Below are 20,325 nucleotides of genomic sequence, written 5' to 3'. Positions count from 1 at the left end.
CTACTCTCCTATGGTTCCATAGCCCACCAGGGATATTAGTTGGCAGCCCCTCCATGGAGCCATAAGCACAGGCATGTACCTGGCGTGGTTCATGAACTCACCTAATTCCTGTCCCTTCTGCAGAGACGGAGACCCTGGCGCACATCTATGTAAGATGCATCAAGGTGCTTTTCCTCTTCCAGAACCTCTTACTAAGGTTCTGACTGCACTTCCCTGCGCATCCTAATTCATTCACACCCCTCTGCAGCCCCCCAAAGTCATGAGATCTTGTCAACCTCCTTCTGGCACTGGCCAAGACAGCCATCCATCACTCCAGAAGGAGGACTCTGGACCAAGGGTTCTCTGTGACTGAGAAGCCTAATTCCACTCCCTCATCTGATCATGCTGCAGGGCAGAGTTCCTCTGGGCACTGTCCACTAACTCCTTAGACACCTTTGAAGCAGTGGGTGCTGTCAGGGATTCTCTGCTCAGTTTCCCTTTCTGGATCCCTCATTTCCAACCTTTAATCTTCACTCCTGTTCCTACTTTTTCATTTGTTGTCCCCAGAATTCACTTGTGGCCTGGGTCCAATGACTGGGCCTAGACCTGTCTGCCCCAGCACTCTTAGTACCTGTTGTGCCAAGGAGATGCAGGCCAATGCCTATAAGGATACCACAATTGATAACTGGATTGCTGGCAGGGGTTGTTCTGTGTAAATAGTCATAGAAATAACCACTTTCTTCTAACACTAAATTGTAATGTTGGAATAATGGAAGCAGAATTAACCCTGGAGCTACTCTGCATCTATCTGTCTCACTGCAGAGCTTCTGCCCAGAGCCCTTCCCAGCCCCCTCCTGCTGCAGTCCATGACCCGCAAATGGCCTTGGTGGGTGGGTTGGACATTTCTTGTGAGATCTTCAGATCAGATCTGCTACAAGTCAACCTCTTAGCCAGAAATTCTGGCATTGTTTGCTCTCTGGGTACTGTCTGTCTCCAACTCCGTGGGGCTGGCAGACCTGCAGCTCTATGGGGCTACACAGTGTGGGAATGTGGGGGAAGCGGCAAAAGAGCAGATGAGAAACCTATTTAGCAGGAGCTGTCCTCACAGACTCATAGACTTTAAGGTCAGAAGGGACCATTATGATCATCTAGTCTGACCTCCTGCATGATGCAGGCTACAAAAGCTGACCCACCCACTTTCCCTTAACTCAGCTGTTGAAGTCCCCAGATCGTGATTTAAAGACTTCAAGTCGCAGAGAATCCTCCAGCAAGCGACCCCTGCCCCATGCTGCGGAGGAAGGCGAAAAACCTCCAGGGCCTCTGCCAATCTACCCTGGAGGAAAATTCCTTCCCGACCCCAAATATGGCGATCAGTAGAAACCCGAGCATGCAGGCAAGATTCTCCAGCCAGACCCTCATTGACCATTGATCCAGGTCCTGAGACTTGCAAAGATGTACTGAGTAGGGGGATTCACAGAGTGTGATTAGGGAGAATTGATCAGGGAGGGCACTCATTAATTATTGCGAGGGGGTAGGAGAGTTAATTGCTATCAGGGAGCTGAATGATTTTAGGGAAGCAGCAGAGAATTGATCTTTAGAAGGGAGAATTGATAATGTCTGAGCAGGGGAATATAGAGTAGATATCTCAGAAAAGAGATACAAGAACAATTCAACCTTAGGAAAACTTGCCTTGCAGTGAGAGACCAAAGTAAGGCCTGGTCTACACATAAAATGTAGGTCAACATAGCTACGTCCCTCAGAGGTGTGAAAAATCCACAACCGTGAGCAGCTGCTTAGCTTTGCCAACCTAACTACAGATGTAGACTCAGCTAGGTTGATGGAAGATGCTACTGTCAATCTAACTACCATCACTCAGGGAGGTGGTTGTCCTACAGCACCGAAAAAAATACTTCCATAGCCTGCATCTGCATTACAGTGTAATGCTGGCATGGCTAAGGCACTGTAGCTATGCTGTTATTGTCCATATAGTGTAGACAAGGCCTTAAGGAACTAAATCTATTTAGCACCGTGTTGCCACCTCTGGTGATTTTGCCATCCACAATAGTAAATGCTTTTTAATGTTCTGTGTGATCGCAGACACTTACTGGTGTCAAACATGTATGTTTGCCTGATTCAATCCTGAACCATCTATCTACAGGGTTGTTGAGGTTTATGGGTTAAGCAGGAGCTAGTGCACCTCAAAACTAGGACAAAAACTTCAGAGGTGGAATCCTGCTCATGGCGTCAATTACATAGCTTCAATTGTCTCCCAAAGGGCCATGTTTCTATCCAGCTACTTTCTTACTCTCCAAGGCTTTAGCTCATGAGTTATTGCACATGATGGAAACCTCTCTGAAAGTTAAATCTGCTGGGGAAGAATGGCAGCTTTTCTCAGCTAAATGCTCAAAGTGTTTGCAGGGTTTCAGCCAGAGTGTTCTCAGCTTACTCACAAAGTTGTTGGGTCAAGTCCAGCTTTCTCCAGCACACACAAACAAGCACAGCTAGACGAGAAGGCAGGAGAGAGAAATACAAGAATTGATATTCCATTTCTGGTCCAGTGGAAGGTGCGTGGTACAGAGATGCCAACTTTTGTACAGATCCATGTGTGATGTTTTAGGCAAATTATTTAATGAGCTAATTTGCATATATATATATATATATATATATATATATATAAAATTACTACTCCTGATTGGCAAAGTATTGTGTATAGCCCATTATTTTTGTTACCTCAGTTCGGTCCCTTTGTTCCTCTTATCCACCTGTTATATGCTAAGCTCTTTGGGACAGGGACTGTCACTAGCTGTATGTTTGTACACCACCCGGCTCAGTGGAGATCGGACCTGGATGAGGCTTCTAGGCTCTATCGTAGTCTAAATGTTAAATAAATAATGTAACTGTAAACTTATGAGAGGTACCCATGCAACCTTCACCCTGCCCCTTGTGCAGGTGCATTATAATACATTCTGTCACTGCATGATCACAGACTGTGTTTTCCCTCAGGAGGATTTGGGCTGAGGCCATGCAGATCCATGGCCTGGATTTCTTCTTGAGCTAATGGAGCAACTGGTAGCAGAAGCAGGCTGCTAGGCATCCCAAGTTTAGCCTCCACTGTGATCCACAAACCTCACTCCACTTCCTGCAAGCACCGCAACTTACCCCTTCTAAGTTTTCAGGGTAAAAGTTCCCTAGGTGCCTATGTTTCTGTCTCTGAGCATTCACACTGCTGCCTGCCTCTAGGCACTTATCTCCACCTAAGGCCCAGAACAATCCATGAACTGGGGAAGACAGGTGAGTGAACACCTATCTTGCCTGTAGGGCCAGGTCTGGTAGGTGTGCTCAGAGGCCACCTACCAGACCGGGAACCATTCAAAATGTGGACATCCAGCTTGAAACCCCTTAACCCAGTGGTTAGAGGACTCAACTGGGATGTGGGAGACCCAGGTTCACTTACCCTCTCTGCCTGTGGGGGGGAAATAATTTGAACAAGGGTCTCCCAGGTAATAACTATGGTCCTGGCACTAGCATTTGGTGCAGCAGCATAAAATGATGTCCTGGAGAGAGGAGCAGACAAGAAGAGGGCAGCTTGAGTGGGGAGGAGGCTCAGGATCTACCAGAAAAAAGGCAGAGAAGGCGCCGAAAAGAGGATGTGTTGGGTAAAAATGGAATTTGCTGGGGAGGGGAAAGCTAGCCCTCGAAGGGCTGTGTGCAAGGAGCCTGGTGGTGAGGGACACAGAGCGTATGATCAGTGAGGTTGCCCATTGGGACACTGACAGAGGGAATATACTTTAGTGCCTAGGTGTGGATCGCTGGGTGAGAAGCTGACCTTCGTTGGAAAGAAATGCAGTCATCAAAGGAGCATCACAAGCTGCAGAGAGGCAAAGGTGGGACAGCTGGGGTGAAGCTGGACTTTGCAGCCAGAGAGAGGAGGAACTGATTCCCTCCCAGGGTCACACAGCATGTTGTTGAAAAACTTATTTTATTGTGAATGGTGATTTACAGTTTAACATTTTCCTAACTGAATATTTGATGTTATTTTCTATTCGATTGTTTTGCCTTTATAAAGTTTAAAAAGTAATGTTATCTCCGTGGTGTTGTTTTGCCTCCACCTTTCTTCACAGTAGGCATATCCTAGCCGAACTCTGGGTCACAGCACCTACCTCTCAGGAAAGTGCTTACCACTGAGCTATGGGATATTCTGGTGTGGGCTCCCTCAATTTCTCCTGTTCCACTGTGTATAAATAATGAGTCATGGGGCCATAGAGAGACAGAGAATGACTTTGTAGCCTGGCGTTTTTGAGGTGGGTGACCCAGGCTCAAGTCCCCTTGCTCCTTTGTGAATCCACGCTTTATCCTCTACGTGGATCACCTTCTAAAGAGAGATGCAACATACACTGTGCCAATGGGTTATATAATTATTTGTGATACAACAGTGGAATGTTGAGAATCAGGGCTCCCGGGTTTGGCAGAAAAATGTGTTCAGAACTGGGGTTACAGACAGGTAGCCAAGTACATAGATATGGCATATGTATTCTGAAAGACATCACTGGTAAAGGTATGAAACTTGGATCTGGCATTGTAGGGATCTCGGATCTATTTCCAGGTAGAGACCTAGCTTAGTCAGTCAGGTTGTGAACTACAGAAATAATAATATGACTCTGCAACCGAAATGAGCATAGAATTTAGTCACCTGGCTCACAAGTGTATCTTCTCCTAGGCCAAGTGGTGTTTTGTGTGCAAGTCCCACTCATGCATATCATGCATAGGGTGACCAGATGTCCCGATTTTATAGGAACAGTCCTGATTTTTGGGTCTTTTTCTTATATAGGCTCCTATTACCCCCCCCCCCCATCCCGATTTTTCACATTTGCTGTCTGGTCACCCTAATCATGCATAAGATTTTATTTGAGACGCAGGAAGGCCTGCCAGGGCTGTAAACGCATGAGTTGGCAGGTTGGGGCAACTTGTCCACTTCAGGCCAAACTCTAAAGACAGAGAGTCATAAAACACCCCATGATTGGGACTAACCTGCACAGCTTCTGCAAAGCAAAAATCATGTCTCCCTGATCTAGAGGCATGCTTTGATCATTTATTAACAAAAACTAATATACAAACTGGTTCTCATTTATCTAATTTATTTAGACTTTCAAAAAAACCTTTTGACAAAGTCCCTCAGCAGAGGCTCTTAAGGCAGCCAAGTAGTCACAGGATGAACAAAAAATATACTGTTATGGATTGGAAACTGTCTAAGAGGCAGAAAACAAAAAGGATAAATAGTAATTTTTTCAATATGGAAGGAGGTTAAAAGTGGGGTGCCTTCAGAGTCCTGTATTAGGACTAGTTAAGGTGACCAGATAGCAAGTGTGAAAAATCAGGACAGGGGAGTAGTAATGGGCATGTGGGGTGTTAAATAGGATCCTACATAAGACAAAGCCTGTAATAATGAGGACAGTCCTGATAAAATTGGGATATCTGGTCACAGTTTGACTTTTGTATTTGTGGGGGGCAGCTTCAGTCAGGTCAATGGGGCTGTGCTTGGGGGTGAGGGGGGGGTAAATTCCACACTTGCCCGAGGCTTGGAGTTTTGGGGACAACCATCCAAACTATGCCCATGCCTAGAGACAGTGTTTAATATGAAAACTGAGGTGGCAAAATTTGCAGAGAATACAGCAGTACTTTGTGTATAAAGAAGGCTGAGTTACTTCACAGGGGACCTAACAATGTTAGATGAACTAGACAACATGACAGCAGATGGAATTCAGTGCAGGTAAATGCATCACAATGCACTTTGAGCCATATCATGCCATCAGTTTAAAATCAGATTTAATTTTCCTGGGAAGTGTTTAAATACTATGAAAAAACCTTATGATTGACAGAGGTCAGCTGAGATTTTTCAAAACCATCCAAAGGGATTTAGACACCCAGCTCTGGAAATTGGGGGTAAAATTTTCAAAAGTGCCTAAGGGCTAGATTTTTAAAGTTATTTAGGCATCTAAAGGGATTTTCACAATTGCCTACATGCCTAACACCCATTGATTTGAGGGGGTATTTCAATGGGAGTTAGGCACTTAAGCACTTTTGAAAATCCCACTAGATACCTATCTGCATGTCTAGGTGCCTAAAGACCTTTGAAAATCTGGCCTTAAGTGATGTAGAACAACTTTTCTTTGACTTTTAGTGGGAATTAGGCTCCTAAGTGCTTAAGTCAACTTTGAAAATGAGACTTAGATGTTGCAATGCTGAGCAGAACAATGCCTAAATACCATTACAAATCACTTAGGAGCTTTTGAAAACTACACCCAGGGCATCCAAACTCCTTAGGCTGCTTTGAAAGTCTCGGCCAATATAGGTATATATTTAATCTACCTCTTCACTTCAAAGAGAGAGTTCTGCTTGGAAGTTGCTGGCACCATGTGGCCCATTAAAAGGGACAATATCATCTACTCATACACACAGCTAGGATCTAAATTAAGTGCAACAACTAAGGAAAGAGATGCAGGAGTCATACTAGACACATCAGTGAAAACCTCTCGACAATGCGCAATAGTGGATAAAAAATAAAGTATGGATAAACATTTGGTTAGAAAATAATACTGAATATTCTAATGCCACTATATAAATTGATGGGACACCCAAACCAGGAATACTGCATTCAGATCTGGTCATCCCATCTCAAAAAGATATAGTAGAATTAGAGGGGGTTCAGAGACAGGAGACAACAATTGTTAGAGGGCAGGAGAGACTTCTGTATGGGAAGAGGATGAAAAGACTGTAACTATTTAGTCTAGAGAGATGATGAAAAAGAGGGCACGTGATTTAGGTGTATAAACAGCAGAGAGAAAGTACCAGTAAATTGGGTTCCCCACTCGCCCTCTCTCATAGTACAAGAAAAAGGAGATGCCCAGTGAAATAATGGGTACTAATTTAAAACTGACAACAAGAAATACTATTTACACAATGCATGTTGAACTCACCCGCCACAAGGTGTTATGGAGAACAAGAGTAGGATTCCAAAAAAAGGGAATTAGACACATCTATGGGAATGATAAAAAATATCATCAACAGTTACCATGGCTAGGATAAAGGTTTCTAAGGGATCTTTATATTGAGGACATAAGCCAACCAATTAACAGCCTGGGAACAGGCAGCCACTTTCCCCCCATGGACATGTTATTGCAAAATTGTCCCTTATAGGAGTTTCACACCTTCCTTTGAGGTATGTGGTTAATAGCCACTTTTGGAAATGGTACTGGAGAAGGTTGACTGCCGGACTGATGACATGTAGCAGTTCCTACTCTCCAGGTAGCAGTGCTCACTTTCTCTCTCTCTCTATAATTCACACCAATCTGCCTTCTGGCTCTTTAGTATGCACACCGTTCTTTAGAACGTTTGAGTGGGGTAGGGCCACAATGGCAGGAAGGACACCGAGTTCCTTCCCTTGTGGATTTTTTCATGTCTTTTGTGGTGGGAGCTATGACTAAAGCTTTTCCCACAATAAGTGCATATATAGGGTTTCTCTCCTGTGTGGATCCGGTAGTGCTGGGTCAGAGTAGATTTGTCAGTGAAGCTTTTCCCACAGTCAGAGCACGTGTAGGGTTTCTCTCCTGTGTGGATCCTCTGGTGTCTGATCAGGTTTGAGCTGACATTGAATCTTTTTCCACAGTCGGGACACTCATAGGGTTTCTCTCCTGTGTGGATCCTCATGTGTTTGACCAGGTCCGAGTTCTGGCTGAAGCTTTGCCAGCATTCAGCACAAGTGTTGGGGATCTCAACGGTTGAGGTTCTCTTCTTTGATGCTTTGGTTTCTTTAACCTTCCCAACAGTAGTGCTTTCCCGGTGGGTGCATTTACCTTGCCTCTTCCCTGGAGGGCTCCTCAGATGCCTCTTGTGGTGGGAGCTGCGGCTGAAGCTCTTCCCACAGTCTATGCATTTATAGGGCTTCTCACCTGTATGGACGCGCTGATGCTGGGTCAGGGTCGACTTGTCCGTGAAGTTTTTCCCACAGTCGGGGCAGTTATAGGGTTTCTCTCCTGTGTGGGTTCTCTGGTGTCGGATGAGGTTTGAGCTGACGCTGAAGCTTTTCCCGCAGTCAATGCATTTATAGGGTTTCTCCCCTGTGTGGATTCGCCGATGGTTAATAAGGTCTGAGCTCTGAAGGAAGCTTTTCCCGCACTCAATGCAGATGTTGGGCCTCTCCCCCATGAATGTTCTCCGGCGGACGATGGTGCCTTTGCGCTTCCTCACACCTCGCCCACCATGAGCAGATTTACTTTCCTCTGGAGTGTTTTGCTGCTGTGTTTCTGATTCGCCTGGACTCCTAGGGGATTTTTCCTGCTCAGGGCTCTCAGAAACATTGCCTTTGGATCTTGTCAGAGACATCTTGTATGGTTCCTCCATCTCAGACTCTTCTCCTTCTTGTCACTCACAGCTGGGATAGAGAGAGAATCCAGAGATGAGTCATTGCCTGTGCTGGCGGGGGGGAAAGGGAACCTCAGAAGGGGAACAGAAAATCAACACCCATTGACAGAATATCTTTGAATTTACTACAATAAAAAACCCTCACCTTTCATGAGCCCTAAATTCATGACAACATCATGGTCCTAGCAAAGCCACTACACTGTCCCTCTTCCAATACTCTCCTTTGCCATCATCCCTATAAACATCTTAGTAATGGTGAGCTATGACCACTCTTTATCACACTGATCACAATTGCCTAACTGTTCCTTTGTGCTTCCCATCAATTTGTTGCATTTGATTGTATAAGCTGTTAGGAGCAGCAACTGTCTATTTGTACAATGCTCAGCACAACAGCACTGGATTCTAGGCTCTCCCGCAGGACAAATAATAATGCTACAAGGTGTGGGTGCTCAGCACCTCCGAAAATCAGCCCTTCTATTTACCGAGGGGAACATTTTAAGCACTGAAATAAATTACCTAGGGAGGTTGAAGAATCTCTGTCATTGGAGGTTTTTAAGAACAGGTTAGACAAATACCTGTCAGGGATGGTGTATATAATACTTAGTCCTGCCTCAGTGCAGGGGACTGGACTAGATGACCTCTCAAGGTCCCTCCCACCCCACATTTCTACGATTTTCCAGTGGGCCTAACTCCAACTTGCAAAAGCATTTAAGGGACAGATTTTCAAAGGTATTTAGGAGCCTAAAGATGCCAATAGATGCCTTTGAAAAGCTCCCTGGGGGCATAAACAGGTTAGATGCCTAACTCCCATTGAAAGGCTCCTAAATGCCTATGGTGCTTTTGAAAATTGTATCCATTCTTTAGATATTAAAAATAAACTGATGTAATATCATCACCAAAATGCACCCATGCCTTACTGAGTCATCCCCTGAACTCATTACAGTTCCACTTGTTCCTTCTGTCCCCCACTGCTTCTGCCATGATCCTCATTTGTGTCAGGTCTGAACATTGGACCCAATCCTGCATTCAATTAAGCAGGCGAAAAACTTAACTTATAGGATTGATGATGTTATTTTCATGAGCAATTATTTACATACAAAAATGTTTGCAAGATTGGGCAAATAGGTTGACCTGGGTAATGTATTACCCAGTTGGTAATAGAATGGAACAATGGAATGAATACAGGACCCACTCAATAAAAAATTAGAAGATGGTAACATAATGCCAATCAACATGGTTTTATGGAAAACAGATCTTGTCAAACAAGCTTGATATTTTTGAGGAGATTACAAGTTGGGTGATAAAGGAAGTCATTATAAAGTCATTGCTTGTAAAGACTCAAAAATTATTAAAGTAGTAAAAATGATAATGATAGGTCAGTATTGTAGAGCAAATGGGAGCTCTTGGTAAGATGAGCTCATCTGAAACACATTTGTTTTAATACAGTCAAAGGTAAGGTTATACATCTAAGAACAAATGTAGGTCATGCTTACAGAATGAGGGACTGTACCCTGGAAAGCAGTAACTCTGAAAAGGACTTTGGGGTCATGGTGGAACCCAGCTAAACATGAGCTCCCAGTGTGATGCTGTGGCTAAGAGATCCAATATGATCCCTGGACGTATGAGCAGGGGAATATAGAGTAGGGAGGTGGTATATTGTCTGTATAAACCATTGGTGAAATCATTAGAAGAATTCTGTATCTGATTCTGGTATCCACACTTTTTAAAAGGCTATTGGGAAACTGGAGAATTCAGAGGAGAATGATTTGAGGCCTGGAAAACCTGACTTCAGAAACAATCTATTTAACACATCCAAAAGAAGATTAAGTGGCAATGTGATCACTGTCTTTAAGTATCTACAAAGGAAGACATTTTTGATAGAGTAAGAATCTTTCATTTAGCAAATAAAGACAGAACAAGATCCAATGGCTATAAGCTGGAGCTAGACAAACTCAGGGGAAAAGGTGGAAATTTTTAACACTGAGGATAATTAATCCTTGGAACAGCTCATTGGATGGATGTGGTGAATTCTCCATCACTTGGAGTCTTTCAGCTAAGATCGGATGTCTCACTAAAAGCTCTGCTCTAGCTCAGCCACAAGGTATTGGGCTTGATGCAGGAAACACTAGGTGAAACTCTCTGACCTGTGTTTTGAAAGAGATCAGCCTAGATGATCAAAATGGTCCCTTCTGGCCGTAGAATATATGAATTTGCTGTGGACTATATACATACACTTCTTTCTGCAAAAAGCCCAGGCTACTTTTGTGTGCCTGAAAAGAATAATAATAATCATAAAAAGCAGAATCAAAGGAGCAGGTTTGGGGGATACTCATTGGCATTGTTAGGAGCTGGCTTTCTCTCTCTGCTCCTTGCCCTGTTCCCAGGAAAATGAATCTGCCCAGGGATGCTTCAGGAAAGGGATCTAGGCAGGTCTGGGTGCTGGGAACCTCCCCTCACCCACCTTTGGTAGGCTGTCTCTATTGCCAGAAGAAGGGGTTTGTTTTAGGTTTTTACACGATAACAAATGACAGCCAATTCTTGGTAAAATGCCAGTGGAGACAGGGTGCAGCCAGATTTTTACCACACTATAGCTTGTTGGGGTCAACACTCCTGGGTTTGTCCTTGCTTAGCTACATCATGGTAAAAATTAGAGTAATTTCTCCACTAAGATTTTACAGCAGGAATCTTCCGCTGTAAAAATACCCCCTATGTTGGCAGCAAAGCCACAGCCTCAGACGGTCTATCATTTCTTCAGTTCTCTGTAAGATTTTCAAGAGCTCAGCCCTCAGCAACTCTCACTATTCTCCATGGGGAGGGGGCACTCGCCATTGTTCTCCATAGGGGGCATTCTCCAATGTTCTCCATGGGGCGGTGTTGGCAGTTGAGCACTTTTGAAAATCTTGCCCTGAATGGGAGTATTAATCCCTCCTGACATTTTGTTCTCTCCCTCTTTCCCCCTCTCCCCTCCCCTCGGGCTGGGAGACTCGGTCCCGGTCCCTGTCCCGGCCCGGGGCGTTCGCTCTCCCGGAGCTGGCTCGGCTCCTGCAGGCGCTCAGGGGAGCAGAACCTGGGGGGGTCAGGAAGGGCAGCAGCTCTGGGACTCGCAGACCCCGCCCGGGAGCAGAGCTGGGGCGAGGAGGGGCGGTTGGTGCAGAGTCACTTTCCTGCCCGGCCCCAGCCCTTTCCCCCGGGTCTCTCCCATCACCTGGAGTCTGCGGCTCAGGAGCTGGTGTCGGTAGAGTCCGGGGCTGCCCCAGGGGCTGGTTCCAGCCACCGGAGAAAGTCGCCCCCGGCTGGGCACAGAGGGGCGGTAGGGAAGGGCTCTCCCCGCACACACCCCTCCGGGTAGCGGCAGCTGATCAGCGCGGGCTCCTGGCTCACAATGGAGGCGGCAGCAGCAGAGTCTGACCCAGGAAGTCCAACCCCAGTATCCTTAGCAGACAGACATAGAGTAGCCTCCCCTCCAAGTAATAGCCAGAGCCCTCTTGTGGTAGAATCTGAGGAAACCTCCTCCCCCCGAAAGGGATCCGGAAAGAACCTGAACAAGGAGAAATCTCCAGATTGAATCAGAGTCAGAGAGAGCCCTAGAGCAGTAGCTCTCAGCCTTTCCAGGCTACTGCACTCTTTCAGTTAGGGTGACCAGATAGCAAGTGTAAAAAATCGGGACAGAAGATGGTGGATAATAGGTGCCTATATAAGAAAAAGCCCCCAAAATCGGGACTGTGCCTATAAAATTGGGACATCTGGTCATCCTACTTTCAGTAGTCTGATTTGTCTTGCGTATCCCCAAGTTTCAAAATGTGGTAAGGTGACCACCACATTTTGTAAACCAAATCCAGGGACACACAGAGGTGGGAGCACAGCAAAGAAGCCAAGACTGAAAATGTAAGTTGCAGAGTATAGGGAGGCAAATTAATTTAGCAGCTTATATTTTAGCAGTTGCACATATACACTACAAATACAAAACAAATATGCATGTAATCAGTTTGGATGTGATGTCACACTAAAGAAGCTCATTCAAACACTGGTTATAAACAGTATAAAAACATTATTCAACATCAGTTTTCCGTACCCACTGTCCAAATTGCCTATTTAAAGAATCTCTTTCTTTGCACCAATGCCAATGTCATTTATTTTTGACAGGCTTATCAATTAATGCTATGTTATCTCTGTGAAGCATGATGACTTGTTGCTTCTGCTAGTGGAATCCGCCTCCTTCCTTAGAGTTTTTAAGGTCAAGCTTGACAAAGCCCTGGCTGGGATGATTTAGTTGGGAATGGTCCTGCTTTGAGTAGGGGGGTGGACTACATGACCTCCTGAGGGCCCTTCCAATCCTGATATTCTATGATTCTATGATTAACTTCCAGGTCAAAGTGAAGCTTGTTTTGACAGTAACTTGAGAATGGCTTTCACAGTTTCAGCCTTGTATCTGGATTTTTCTCCTGTCCACAGGTCATTCATGACAGAAAATATCATTTCGACTGAAGCATTACTGCCAGGCAGGCACAGGATCAGTTCTGCCATTTTTTTTATATTTGCATGTGGTACTGAGGATTCCCTACAATGCTTGATTACTTCATCCCATCTGCCACACACTATGATCATTGTAGTTGTGTCATTGCATTCACATAGTTTCCCTGTCACAAACTCATTTAACAGAGTTACTTCATCAAACATTGGAGGAGTAGCTGTGTTAGTCAAAAACAACAATGAGTTCAGTGGCACCTTAAAAACTAACAGATTTATTTGGGCATAAGCTTTCGTGGGTAAAAAAAACCCACTTTTTGATAAATGCACCTAAAGAAGTGGGGTCTTTTACCCATGAAAGCTTATGCCCAAATAAATCTGTTAGTCTTTAAGGTGCCACCGGACACCTCGTTGTTTTCATCGAACAGTTCATCCTTGTTAATTGTCACATTGGGGTATTTCCTCTGCAGTAACTCAACTGCTTTTTCAATCTTGGATCTTAAAGGAGTTTTCTTTAAAAGCAGACACTTCAAATCATTTGTATGCTTTCCCCGTGCACATATGTATTTTATGGCTGTATTGAAGAAAGATCTTGACACATTAAGATCTCCCCACTTCTTCTAGGTCTCTAAGTAGTTTTCTCTTAAAACGGGCACAAAGTTTTCTTTACACCTTGTAACTAGCTTCTTTTTGAGATTGTTTAAAATATTCTCTGACTTACTGCATAGCAATCATCTCCCTCAAGTGATTTGATTGTGTCATGAAAAAGTGTCATGTTTGCATGGATAAAAGCAAGTTCAGTACATGGGTCTTTAAATATTTTGTGAAGAACTAATGATCACTTTTCCTTTGACAAGAAAAATGACTCATAAAATTGAAGGATCCTCTTTAAAACAGGTAAAATCTACAGCCATCTGACATTACTGAATCCCAGGATATTCTGATATTCTTGTCTCATGTACTGACAAAAACTTTTCAGTCTTTCCACGTGAACAGTGAATATATGAAAATAGCCAAAATGTTAATTAGAATGCTCTCAGCATCTACCGGGATTATATTCCTTGCAGTTCAGGCACAGTCCTGGTCTACACTACGAGTTTAGGTCGAATTTAGCAGCATTAGATCGATTTAACCCTGCACCCGTCCACACGATGAAGCCATTTTTGTCGACTTGAAGGGGTCTTAAAATCGATTTCTGTACTCCTCCCCGACGAGGGAATATGTGTTCTGTCTATTGCCCCACCACAGTTAGGGAATCCCATTACAGCAAAGTCATCCACTATGACCTGCACATTTCCCAGAGTCACTACCCTTGCTTGCAGCAGCTCAGTGATTGCGTTGGCTACTTGGATCACAGCAGCCCCCACAGTAGATTTGCCCACTCCAAATTGATTCCCGACTGATCGGTAGCTGTCTGGTGTTGCAAGCTTCCAGAGGGCTATCACCATCCGCTTACGAACTGTGAGGGCTGCTCTCATCTTGGTATTCTTGCACTTCAGGGCAGGGGAAAGCAAGTCACAAAGTTCCATGAAAGTTTCGCAGCCACTGGGAATCATCCCAGACCTGCAACACTATGCAGACCTACCAGTGTGTGCTTGTTTCCCGGGCCCAGAATCAGCGTTCCACGGCATGAACCTGCCCCATTACCACCATGATGTCCAAATTGCTAGGGCCCGTGTTTTGAGAGAAGTCTGTGTCCATGTCCTTATCACTCTCGTCACCGCACTGCCGTCGCCTCCTCACCTGCTTTTGCAGGTTCTGGTGCTGCATATACTGCAGGATAATGCGCAAGGTGTTTACAGTGTTCATAACTGCCACGGTGATCTGAGCAGGCTCCATGCTTGCCGTGGTATGGCATCTGCAGGAGAGCAGGAGAGCAGAGTGGCAGTGGAAGCGGTCGTTCGGTCATTCAATGATGATGGTTTGCAGCCCTATTGTACCGTCTGCTGTCAGAGCAGGAGAGCAGAGTGGCAGTGGAAGCATGACAATGGTTTGCAGCCCTACTGCACAGTCTGCTGCCAGCAGCACCCAGGACACAACAGCGGCGGCTGAACTGAGCAGGCTGCACGCTTGCCATGGTATGGCGTCTGCATGGAAAAAAGGTGCGAAACGATTGTCTGCCATTGCTCTCATGGAGGGAGGGGCGACTGACAACATGTACCCCAAACCACCCGCAACAATGTTTTTGCCCCATCAGGCAGTGGGAGCTCAACCCAGAATTCTAATGGGTGGCGGAGACTGCAGGAACTGTGGGATAGCTACCACAGTGCAACACTCCAAAAGTCGATGCTAGCCTCGGTACTATGGATGCACTCCGCTGACTTAATGTGCTTAGTGGGGACACACACAATCGACTATATAAAATCGCTTCCTAAAAAATCGACTTCTATAAATTCAACCTAATTTCGTAGAGTAGACATACCCACAGTTATGCACTATGTAAGCAGGGCATCCAAGGACTATCATGTCCCTTTTTAAGCTTGTCTTTACTTCGGTGTACAAATTTTCTCTTCCATGTCTGTACAGGCCACCAAAGTTTGTATTTGTATTATCTGCTGAGGCCACAACCTTATTTTTGATGCCATACTTATTCATAACATTTATTATCTCAACTGCAATAAGTTCTGATGTCTCTCCTTTAAGTTCAACAAAATCCACAAATTTAGTTTGCACACGTGAACTGCCTTCATAAGCCTTGAAATAGCAAACCAAGGCAGGACACAATTTTACATGTCAGTGATTTGATCCATCAACATCTTTCAGGTTGTCAATTAGATCATCATTTGCCCATGGAGCAAAAACGTTTGCAAGTAACTATTGTTTCACACTTTGTCCATGCACACGAGAATTTGGGGTTGCTGAATTTTTTATTTTAAATTTGAAGTACAGTCCATTGACCTGAAACTGTGATTATGTCTAATGGTATGATATGCATATATTCCTTCTTGCAAAGCAAGGTCATACTCAATCTGTGTTAGCTCAACTTTGTGAAAAAAAAATTTGGTAACAGAACTTGAACTAGCACATGCTGTAAGAGCAGCTTTATGTTTAGTGGTACCTTCATGTTCTTTTATAGATTTGCTGCCTCTACCTGAAATGGAAAATATTGACTGACATATTGAACATAATATAGATGTTTCTTTTCCAGTTGGTCGTAAATATGGAAAATCCTTTTGAAGCTGGTTATTAAAGCAGAATTTATGCTTTTTTGACAATGCCATTTTCACTTTACACCAGATCTTGAATCTCACCTGTGTTCTATGTCATACACCATTCAGTCAGCATCATAGCTATGGCAACTGCAATAGTGCTGTACCATCTGCCTCTGTGCACCTTCTCCCTTGCAGCAGCAACTCACCCTGTGACAGGGAGTAAAATGGTCTCTAAGAGATGCTTGGGGTCAGTCACTGCCCAACAGGACTCCTTGTATGAGCAAAGGCCAGAGGTTTGGTCCCATAATTCCTGCTTCCCAGACAGAAACCATCCTCAGCCCCTTCAGGGTCCTGTATCCCATTGTCTGTGACCCTGAGTCTGCCAGCCCCATCAATCTGGAGCAGAGCCAGCGCACTCGAGGGGCAAAGTCTCTCTATCCCTCCCCCAAACCACCACCCTGGGGCTAGATTGGAGCTGATGCCCCCTATGGGTGTGTAAAGTCACTAGATAACCCCAACTACCTTTAAAGGGTTTCATGGAATTTCAGGAAGTCGAGAAGAGATGGGTCTCATCAGCCCCATTGTACAATGAGACCTCACCCACCTTGTAGTCCAGGAAAATGCCCACCCATCTGGGCCTCAGGCTCACAGTGAGGGGTCAGTAGGAGGTGAGAGCCTTGTACCCATTCCTCAGCCACACAATGCCATACCTAGTCTCCGGTGATGTTGTGACTGCCTGCTTTGGGGCAGTCCCAGCAAACCCACAAGCCTCACTCAATCTTGTCTCCCATCTCCACCTCCCAGTAATGCCTGATGCCCAGTGTAACACAGTATAGAAGAAATGACCTCACTGCTGTGTCACCATTGTTACAATCACTAATGCATCACCACTGTTATGAAGTTGCACTAAAGCTGCTACAAAGTATGTCATGTAAAGTATCAATGGAAAAGTTACAGAGGGTCCTGTGGCACCTTTGAGACTAACAGAAGTACTGGGAGCATAAGCTTTCGTGGGTAAGAACCTCACTTCTTCAGATACAACCGAATTTGCTCCAACCCCTCAGACAGAGACAAACACCTACAAGATCTTTATCAAGCATTCGTAAAACTACAATACCCACCTGGGGAAGTGAGGAAACAGATTGACAGAGCAAGACGGGTACCCAGAAATCACCTACTACAGGACAGGCCCAACAAGGACAATAACAGAACACCACTGGCCATCACATACAGCCCCCAGCTAAAACCTCTCCAGCGCATTATCCACGACCTACAACCTATCCTGGAAAATGATCCCTCACTCTCACAGACCTTGGGAGGCAGGCCAGTCCTTGCTTACAGACAACCCCCCAACCTGAAGCAAATACTCACCAGCAACTACACACCACACCACAGAAACACCAACCCAGGAACCTATCCCTGTAGCAAACCTCGTTGCCTACTCTGTCCCCATATCTACTCTGGCAACAGCATCAGAGGACCCAACCACATCAGCCACACCATCAGGGGCTCATTCACCTGCACATCCACTAATGTCATATATGCCATCATGTGCCAGCAATGCCCCTCTGCCATGTACATTGGCCAAACCGGACAGTCCCTCCGCAAAAGAATAAATGGACACAAATCGGACATCAGGAATGGTAACATACACAAGCCAGTAAGTGAACACTTCAATCTCCCTGGTCATTCTATCACAGATTTAAAAGTCACTGTCATTGAACAAAAAAACTTCAGAAACAGACTTCAAAGAGAAACAGCAGAACTAAAATTCATTTGCAAATTCAACACCATTAATCTGGGCTTGAATAGGGATTGGGAGTGGCTGGCTCACTACAGAAGCAGCTTTTCCTCTCCTGGAATTGACACCTCCTCATCTATTATTGGGAGTGGACTACATCCACCCTGATTGAATTGGCCTTGTCAACACTGATTCTCCACTTGTGAAGTAACTCCCTGCTCTCCATGTGTCAGTATATAATGCCTGCATCTGTAGCTTTCACTCTATGCATCCAAAGAAGTGAGGTTTTTACTCACGAAAGCTTATGCCCAAATAAATCTGTTAGTCTTTAAGGTGCCACCAGACTCTTTGTTGTTTTTACCCACGAAAGCTTATGCTCCCAGTACTTCTGTTAGTCTCAAAGGTGCCACAGGACTCTCTGTTGCTTTTTACAGATTCAGACTAACACAGCTACCCCTCTGATAATGGAAAAGTTGTAACCTGCTAATTATGATAACCCTGTTTATATGCATGTATCACTTTTTTATCTGAAGTTATGAATATTGGCTATGTATTTCTATCTCAAACATGTGTTGTGTTCCAGGGTGATGCCCCCAGACAATTTTACATTCAGATTAGCCATCACAGGTTGATGGGCCATGTAAGGACCTGTGATGAGGAATGTGATCTAAAATTCCATCTTTTACCAGTAACTTTCCATGCTCATGTGACCCTGGACTCCATGTTAGCCAATAACTTTCCAAGCACGTGAGCTGAGCTATAAATTGCAAACTGTGACATCACTGCTTTGTCTTTATTTCTGCTTCTCATCTCTGGATTGCGATCTCTGAGGAAGCTTTGAACAAGGAACTGAATGATCCCCAACCTGCTTGGATAAAACCAGAGTGACTTTTTACAAGCCAGGAAATACAATATCACTGCTATCCTGATCTATGAACACTGAAAATCACTTGTATGTATCTGATTCCTTAACCATTTAATAACTCTCTTCTTTCCTTTTATTAATAAAATCTTTACTTAATTTACTAAGGATTGACTGACAGCGTGATATTTGTGTAAGATCTGAGTGTCATGGAGTCACCGGGGTGATGCGCTGTGTAGGACTGATGAATGAAATTGTTTTTAATTGTTTACTTTATTAATGTAACTTCATAAGTAAAGTTTTATGAATGAAACAATATTCATTCATAAAACCGGTTACCCCAATAACTGGCTAATTAACAGTTAAGATGCTTGTTAAGAGCCATAGCTGTTCAGTCAGCTGCCTTTGTAAGTTTCACTATCAATCCAATTCCTGCTTAAATCACTGAGACTTGCACAGTTTCAGTATTGTAATTTCTGTTTACCATTAATTACACTTGCCTACAGTGTAACTTCTGTTCACTGTTTGCCATCCATTATACTTGTCTATATTGTAACTTCTGTTCACTGTTTGCCATATTGTAATTCAAACCCCATTTTAAAATGCTTACTCCATTTTGTAAGGGCTTGCTGCAACCTTCATTTTTGCAAACCCTGCTGTAATCTTATTAGTTTAGTTTAGATGTGTGAATGAGGTATGTATGGATGATGGAATCAACCTCCAGCCCCAGCCTGTCCTGATTAAATAAAGTTCAAACACCAAGGGCTGAAGATGCAGACAAGAGCCCTAACAAAGTAAGAAGAATCCACCCTAAAAAAAAAAAAGATACAATAGAAGGAAGATCAAAGCCTGGTCCAAGGCTGAAAGTCATGTCTGCAATTGACGGGTGATCAATCACCAAACCCAGAGGCAGCATGACACAGCAAGACCTATAGATTCTGGATTCAAACAAAAGCCTACAAAAAGAATGGGTGAAATGAAAAACTTGGGAGGAGGGTAACATTCTGCTGCCAACATGGAAGGGCATCGGTGCATGCCCAACAGAGACCCAGCTCGTCCTTGTGACCGGCTTTCCTGGCCAGTTAGCAGCCACAAGCTATGAACCCAAGCTGCAAACTCAAGCCACAGACTCAAGCAGGACTGGTAACTATGCAGCAACTGCAAAACATCTGATGGATGTGTGTGTGTGTGAATGGGTGTGTGTGTGTATATAGGTATTAGGTATAATGTGTGTGTATAAGGATTAAAATATTACTTATTGGTCATAAATCAAATTGTTATCATAATAAATGTGGCATCTTTATCTTGTCCCCTTTAATAAGATCCTGCTAGTTTTTATTGGTAAAACAGCTGGAACCACTCCATATGAAGCCAGTCAGGACTCTGAGAGAGCATGCCTCCTCTCTCCGAGCATACTGTCTCCAGGGCAAGAAGCTTACACAGCTTCTACCTTCCTGGGTGTGACTTTGGAGCATTCAGCATCCCCTTCCACACTATGCACTTCCCACAGTGAGTCTGCCTGGATGGGGCTCCTGGGGAAGCCATAGGGCCCTGCACCCCAACTTTGCAATCATATATGATTCAGACAGCAGGTAAAATGTAAGTTTTATTAGATGACAGGAACACAGCATAGGACAGAACTTGTTAGCACAGAAATCAGTGACTTTCAGCCAACTCCATCTTAAATAAATGGAGATATCCTATCT

At 44.4% G+C, this 20,325-nt stretch overlaps 2 protein-coding genes across 2 annotated transcripts in view; one reads left to right on the top strand and one right to left on the bottom strand.

The window, feature by feature from the left end:
* The window catches only part of LOC117887593 (zinc finger protein 585B-like), a 56,340-nt gene extending 44,542 nt beyond the window's left edge, over positions 1-11,798 (bottom strand). Inside the window, exons 1-2 of the mRNA XM_034790237.1 lie at positions 11,603-11,798; positions 7,405-8,407 (exon numbers count right to left, since the gene is read on the bottom strand). Of these exons, the coding sequence (XP_034646128.1) occupies positions 7,405-8,376 (972 nt within the window). The 5' untranslated portion in view covers positions 8,377-8,407; positions 11,603-11,798. The remainder of the gene's footprint in view (positions 1-7,404; positions 8,408-11,602) is intronic.
* LOC117887172 (zinc finger protein 501-like) overlaps positions 1-20,325 on the top strand; it is a 1,015,593-nt gene that overhangs the window by 774,926 nt on the left and 220,342 nt on the right. The window lies entirely within an intron of this gene.

Source organism: Trachemys scripta, chromosome 14, assembly GCF_013100865.1.
Source record: "Trachemys scripta elegans isolate TJP31775 chromosome 14, CAS_Tse_1.0, whole genome shotgun sequence".
In the NCBI taxonomy this organism is placed as follows: Eukaryota; Metazoa; Chordata; order Testudines; family Emydidae; genus Trachemys; species Trachemys scripta.
Note: the sequence above shows the minus strand (reverse complement) of the source record. Positions and strands in the feature narration are given on the sequence as shown.